The sequence below is a fragment of the Berghia stephanieae genome, chromosome 8 (assembly GCF_034508935.2).
Source record: "Berghia stephanieae isolate SIO BIC M18660-M18661 chromosome 8, UCSD_Bste_1.3, whole genome shotgun sequence".
In the NCBI taxonomy this organism is placed as follows: Eukaryota; Metazoa; Mollusca; class Gastropoda; order Nudibranchia; family Aeolidiidae; genus Berghia; species Berghia stephanieae.
This window is the reverse complement of record NC_088367.1, coordinates 32492807-32500306: the sequence shown is the minus strand read 5'-3', so window position 1 is coordinate 32500306 and position 7500 is coordinate 32492807. Positions and strand designations below refer to the sequence as shown.

Here is a 7500-nt window from a genome sequence, read left to right as displayed (position 1 = left end):
TCATCATCATCATCATCATCATCATCCGACCAGCGAATGTTATGAGCATTATTACAAAACGTACGGCAGCAATTAGATAATAGTTATGTGGTCTAGTGGGATGACACTCGCTTTCGGATCGGAAGGTCCTGGGTTCGAGCCTTCTGCGCATAGTTGAGTCCTTGGGAAAAGACTCTTTACTCACATTCTCTCACCGCACTCGGGGGTAAAATGAGTACCTGGCCGTTAACACCGTTGTCTCTGTCCGAAAAAAATGTAATATCGCCTAAAAGGCGGCATGTCCCGTCCTACATGTTAAATGTTGCTGTTGGCCAGGGACCCCTTGTAAATCGCTTTGGGCACTTTAGTGGATAATGCGCTATATAAAAGCTCATTTTTTAAAAAGGCATTCATGTCAATAGCTTGACATGCATAGCAACAAGTCACATGGGAACCATACATCTACACTCCAAACAAGGCAATGGCAGAATGGTTCATGGATATTCAATGTAACTATATTGATATAATAGTATTAAACCTTTAGGGGAGGGAAGAAATGGGATTACAATCAATGAAATAATATGTACAGATAACTTCAGGATAGGCTTGATTCGTATGTGTGTGTGTGTGTGTGTGTGTGTGTGTGCGTGTGGTTATTACACGTAAGTATTTATCAATTGATGAAACAGGGTAGATACTAGGGTAAATGACAGGAAATATTCTGATTGGTTAACGCTCAGTAACGGGGTTACCATCAATTGTTCTATAGATAGTATGAAGTTGACGTCACTCAGGAATTTGTTATGGCTTTTTGTCATCCGCGTTTATGAGTAATTCTCACTTAACTGTATTAACCAGACTATAAACGATCATGTTACACACAGTTTTGTGTGTTGGCCAGTGAGACTTCCGGATGGCAATGTTGTGAACTTCTTAGCCAAGCGCATACTATCTATAGGATTGGCTTGATTGGAGTGTATGTGTGTGTCTTTGAGTCTGTGTGTGTGGTTTTGTGTGGTTATCACACGTATGTATTTATCAATCAATGATTAAAGATACACCTTTGGAGAAAAAGGGGGTGGGGGGGCGAAGTGGCCGAGTGGTTAAGGTATTGCACTGTGAACCATTAGGTCCCAGATTCAAGCCTCTTTCAGGCATTTTCAATTTTTTTCCTTGGGCAAGATGATTAACCCCAAATTTGCTCACTTGGACAACATGGGTGATTCCTGTTGACACCAGACATCTTGTGTGATGGATTATCTTTATTCCTTCATATATGGGATGTCAAGTGACGGGATCTTATGGCCCCGTTGCGAAAGGGCGTGATTTTTTTCTTTTTTTTTTTTTGGAGAAAGGGTAGAAACAGGGGTGAATGGCAAGAAATATTCTGATTGGTTAATACTAAGTAACCGGCGTACCATCAGTTGCTCTATATCTAATGAATTGATGATTCGCCCTTTACTAAGCATTAACCAATCAAACTATTTCTTGCCATGGATGAGAACTTTAACTTGATGGTATGATTTTCTAAACCTGCTTAGTAACATTCAGATAGCAAATAAATGATTTTACACTCTCAAGCAATCTAAAAATCACCAGAATTTTTTATTTTTGAATTTTCAAAACACTCAGGGTCTCTATGAGGTAAAATAGAGACAAGTATTTTTACTCTTTAAGACACTAGATGAATGGGAAAAAAATACTGTGGTTTTCTTTGAGTGTTGAAAGTTGATGGTCGCCGGATCAAACCTCTGAAGTCCCGATTTTCACGATGGGCGGATCAAAACTCTGAAGTCTAAATACGAGCTTTGCGCACCATGTTTTGTTTAATGTTGGGCTTCAGAGTTTTGATCCGCCCATCGTGAAAATCGAGACTTCAGAGGTTTGATACGCCGACCATGGAAACGGTACTTAGCACATTTTGAACGTTTCCACCTTAGTAATCAAAGCAGTTGTTAAGAATGTGATTAAAAAAATCGCTAAACTCACATAATTGAGGTCTCGACAAGTATAATTTCTGGCAATCGTGGTATTCTGTAAGAATTTCTGGATTCGTTCAGGGCCCAACATCCTCGCTGCAATTTCCATAGGGGCCTGGGGCGATATCCCGGCATCCTCTTCTTCCATCATGGAAACACTCATGACGTCAGCGTGCATCATGTCGGGGTGTTTGTCGTGATCCTTTGTGGACGTCACGACGTCCGAAAATGTGACGACGTAAGGAATTCCTTCCTCTATGACCAAGGCAGGTGGTAAGGCCAGGGCGCCGGTTTCGTCCACGACATAGCTGTCCACCTGTGGGCAAGAGAAAATTATAGCAACAGATACCTTTTTTTAGTGACGACTGGTCTTAAGTTAACCTCTATATTTATTGCAAAAGGTTGGCGTAGTGGATATACCCGGTGTCTATAAAGTGTTTCCCTATTTAACTCTCTCCTTACCAGCCATTTTCAGGATTTTCCCCCAAACTGCACACACAACTAACACGAAAATATATTTTATTATCACTCAAACACAATAGCAGTAAAGTTCTTGCGATACATAATTTCGTTAGCAAAACATGTTCTACAACACACTGTTCATTTTCTTTAAATTTTATGATGTACAAAAGAAAGTTTAATAAGAAAAATGTTGGTTGTATCGTCGTAACGAATGTGACGATTTTCCTGTAGTTAGTAAGGAGAGGATTAATGACCGCAGTGTGAATGTAACAGTGCTATGTCAAGCAGAGAGAAAAGTACACGAAAGAAACCCTCTCAAAAAGTCACACTTCCTGAAACTGGGAATTTAACCTCAGACTTCCTGGTTGACAAATTATTAGGAAGCAGGGACTGGTATAAGATAAAGATGTTAAAAAGTCTGTATGAAACAGTGCAGAGAGAAAAATACAAGAAAGAAAAAAAAAAACATCCCTCCCAAAAAATGAACTAGCTTCGACTGGTGATCGAACCTCAGACCTTCCGATTGACAAATTAGAGAGCAGACACTGGCATAAGATAAAGATGTAAAAAATGTGTATGAAACAGTGCTAGAAAAAAAAACAGAGAGAAAAATACAAGAAGAAAAAATAAAACATTCCAAACCATCAGCCTGCCTCGACCTCTGACCTCCTGACTTGTATGGAATATGTTACAGTGAATGACCTCCTGACTTGTATGGAATATGTTACAGTGAATGACATAATCTGTTTGAACTGAGATATTGCCGAGTTTAGTTAGAATGTCTATTTTAATCAAAAATGAGTTCTTGTCATAAATGATTCAATCAACCCGTTTCGTACATCTTCGGAAATATCAAAGCTTAATTTCATTTCTAAATATTTTTTACAACTAGTCTAGTTGAAAAATGTATGAATTTTGAGAAAAGTTGTTGGATACCTTTACCATACATCTGACCATAACTTCATGAAAAATCACCCAAATAACTTCAAATAAAGATTAAAATGCTCTTTCTTTCAGAAAATGCAAATCCAAAATGTTCACCTTCCGACTGATTATGTCATGCATTGACACATAATATATCCCCCCCCCCCCCCCCCCCCCCCGTGAATTATCATCTCTGTTTGTCTGGTACTGTTTCATATTTAGGTGTAAACTTAAATACCTGACAGGTAACACTATTGTCTAGGACAAAAGAATATACAAGCGTATTTTTTAATGTGAGCTTTTATATAGCGCAATATCCACTAAATGTGCTCAAAGCGCTTTATAAAGGGTCCCTAGCCAACCGCAACACGAGACATGACGCCTGTTAGGCGATATAATAATTTTTTCGACGGAGACAACGTTGTTAACGGCCAGGTACTCATTTTACACCTGAGTACGGTCAGAGAATGTGAGTAAAGTGCTTTTTCCAAGGACTCCACTATGTGCCGAGCGAGGCTCGAACCTAGGACCGTCCGACCCGAAAGCGATTGTCATACCACAAGACCACATAGCCGCACAAGGCAAAATACTATTAAAATTATACGAGCGTTACAACAACATTTGTCTCTGTATTTTCCCCAAATAAAACTTGATTTTAATTTCTATTAATCTCATTGTTTTTGGACAACGTGTACATATATACAGGCCTGACATCCGAACCTACTTATGGGCCTAGTTAAACATTGTTGTAATGGACAATATTTTTGCGTCATTTTTGAGATTTCCATTACAACAGTGAGCCCATAATGAATTGGCTTATCCGACCTGTAAATAAGCGCACGTCGTTTTTGGGTTGTTTTTTTTTCACCCCCACACAATCTCAATGTGTAGTACTTGATAGGCCTTTGAAAAGTTCTATAGTTTATAAACATAAATTAAAAAATATATTATTTATCATTCAAAGTGTTAGTAAGAAATGTACCATTAGAAATAAAATGGTTGATGCACACAAGAGAACATTAAATTGAATCATGAATCATAAAGATATAAATATGCATTAGGAAATATAAGAGATTATTTAAAAAATCAATCAGACATAATATATTATAAGGATAGAACCAACGTGCACTTATTTACAGGTCTGCTAACCGAACGCAACGCAATTCTGTGCTAGATTTAATATTTGCTTTAATTGACTGACAGCATTTTTATTTTCCCCGTGGTTTGAGAGAAATTCCATTACAACAATGAGCCCATAATAATTTGGGTTATCAGACCTGTGAATAAGTAGACGTTGAATAGAATAATACACAAATGACAGGAAAATAATGTCAAATTATAATATCAAAGATCAAAAGGGTTGAGGTATGTTGGATGATACAAAACTATCGTCATTAAAATAATAATATCACCGATTTAAGAACACACATGATTAGAACGAACTCAAAGTCGGGAATCCGATAAAACGGGAAAACCTGATAAAATCAAAATAAAATAATATTGTAAACTTGAAGAGTTTAGAATAAATTGTTAGGTCAGACATTGCACGATGATAATATTTTTTGTAACGGATTAACAAGTTATATCAAAAGGAAATTGTATGTGAAGGTCTATTATAATTATAACACAACATTGAATGGTTTGAACGTTTTGGCAAAGAGCTGAGTATTATCCAGGGTGAGTTGAAAAAAATAATAAGAGTCAAACGAAATCTTGAAAGTGAAATTTTCTTTCTGACATGCAAGTCGGCAAATCGGGAAAAACACGAAATTGATATTGTCCATGTGATTATATTCTTAAAATTGAAGATTTGTTGAAAATGGTAGAAAAATTCATCAAAAACCTCTTTATAAACGTTTCGTCTGAGCTAGAAGCACCGAGAATGACACTGATTTGAGAAAAGGCAATTTATAATTTTGAAAATTAATATTTATTCTGCATTTGTTTTTGTTTTTTGTTTTTTTTTAATTGTATTTTTTTTTAGTTTTCTATTCTCTTTATCATGATATCGGTGCTCTTGTTCAGTAAATTCATATTTTCTTATTTAACTTTGACAAATAAATTATGAACGATATGCTAAGGGGTATACCTCATGAAGTCTTATTTTGTGACCAGTGCCCTCTCTTCCTGTGGATTTCATGGATAACGTTAGAAACGTTCTTTCCTTCGAAACGACCCATTAACGAATACGAATTGATTGGGATTGTCTAAAAAAAGCAACATTGTTGGGCGCGTTGAACGGTTCCGAAACCGGGGACTAGCTCGTGCGTCCAAGCACTATCACCATCAAAAGGATTGGCTACATATTGCCTATATTGCATATGTTATATTATTATTCACAACAGGAGACAGTCAAGAAAGAAGTTGAAAGGAAAAATAAAACAAAACGAATTTTAAAAAGGGTGGAAGTTGAAAAAAAAATACACCAGCAAAACAGCAACAACAACAACAGTAAAAACAAAAATAAGAACAGCGGCAGCAACAGTTGTTGGTATAGTGGTAGTATTAGCAGTAGTAGTAGTAGTAGTAGTAGTAGAAGTAGTAGTAGTAGTAGTAGTAGTAGTAGTAGTAGTAGTAGTAGTAGTAGTAGTAGTAGTAGTAGTAGTAGTAGTAGTAGTAGTAGTTGTAGTAGTAGTTCTAGTGGTAAAGTAGTAACAAACAAAACACAACAACAAAGCAGAGATATGGGGTTCCATACTTATCAACACACGGTAAACAAAGAGGTGTATTTTTTACTATTCATTTCCTGTTGCACTTTCACCCATTGAAATTAAATCACGAAACCGTCAGTTGTTTTTTGCTTAACTGGTTAATTATTGTTTTTCTCATAAGCTTTCAATGCATCATTGATAAAACAATCATGTAATCTGTGACTGTTCCCTGTTTTGATTGGACTGTAACTGAACATAAGTTGGGCCTTAGGCCCGCAGGGCCTTTTGCAAATACAAGCCATTGAAAAATGAAGATTGAAAAACAAAACAAGAAAAAATTACAACATGAAACAAAACGAATGAAATTCAAACCGATGAGCAGGGCGAGTGTAATATTTACCTATAGGTGGCGATATAATATCGCGAAATTTTACATTGTTATATCGTTTCACTCTCTTGTCTACGAATTCAACGTTTTCATCATATTATTTGACTTTGACACTTGAATGTTGAATTATAGAGGTAAACCTCTCTCTGTGTGTACTTTCGCCTTTACGTATTATTATTATTATTATTATTATTATTATTATTATTATTATTATTATTATTATTATTATTATTATTATTATTATTATTATCATTATTATAACGTGTCAGTTTCCCGATAAGCCGCTTGTTCCCGTTTTACCGGCATCCCGAGCTTGAGACTCCACTGTGTCAAAAACAAGATGACCAAGGGTGTACGGATACTGTCCACCACGTAACTGTGTACCTGCAACAACAAAAGTGTGTTCAATTGTTTGCTTGTTTGTTTGTTTGTTTGTATTGTTTGTTTTGTTTTGTGTTTGTTTATTTCTTTGTTTGTTTATCCGGCTATGTGGTCTAGTGTTATGACACTCGCTTTCGGATAGGAAGGTCCTGGGTTCGAACCTCGCTCGGCGCATAGTTGAGACCTTGGGAAAGGCTCATTACTCACATTTTCTCACCGTACTCAGGTGTAAAAAGAGTACCTGGCCGTTAACAGCGTTGTCTCTGTTCGAAAAAAATGTAATATCGTCCTAAAGGCGTCATGTCCCGTCCTACATGTTAAATGTTGCTGTTGGCCAGGGACCCATTGTAGAAGAGCTTTGAGCACGTGTAGTTGATATTGCTCTATATAAAACTCAATTTTTTTTTGTATAGTCTCTGTACCCTTTCCGTATTTCTAATCAACCCGTTTTCAATGTCGAATCAGTTTAGTATGTACAGAGCTGCCAACTTAAAATTTCAAAAAAAAAAAAAAAACAAACTCGTAGTTTTCAGTGGGAATTGAATATAAGTCACATTTTGTAATTGAAGTCAATAATATGTATTTTTTACTATTATTTCGTCGTAGCAGCAGGTCTGTATCTGGACCCCTCCCCCCCCCCCCCCTCTCCCAACAAAAAAAAAAAAAAAAAAAAAAAAAAGAAAGAAAAAAGAAAAAAAAAAGAAGAAGAAAAAAATACAGAAAGTTGAAACAAAGA

General features: G+C 36.4%; 1 protein-coding gene across 1 annotated transcript in view; it reads right to left on the bottom strand.

The window, feature by feature from the left end:
* LOC144978542 (uncharacterized) overlaps window positions 1–6766 on the bottom strand; it is an 11781-nt gene extending 5015 nt beyond the window's left edge. The window contains exons 1-2 of the mRNA XM_078924754.1: window positions 6684–6766; window positions 1969–2274 (exon numbers count right to left, since the gene is read on the bottom strand). Of these exons, the coding sequence (XP_078780880.1) occupies window positions 1969–2274; window positions 6684–6689 (312 nt within the window). The 5' untranslated portion in view covers window positions 6690–6766. The remainder of the gene's footprint in view (window positions 1–1968; window positions 2275–6683) is intronic.
* Between the last annotated feature and the right edge of the window lie 734 nt (window positions 6767–7500).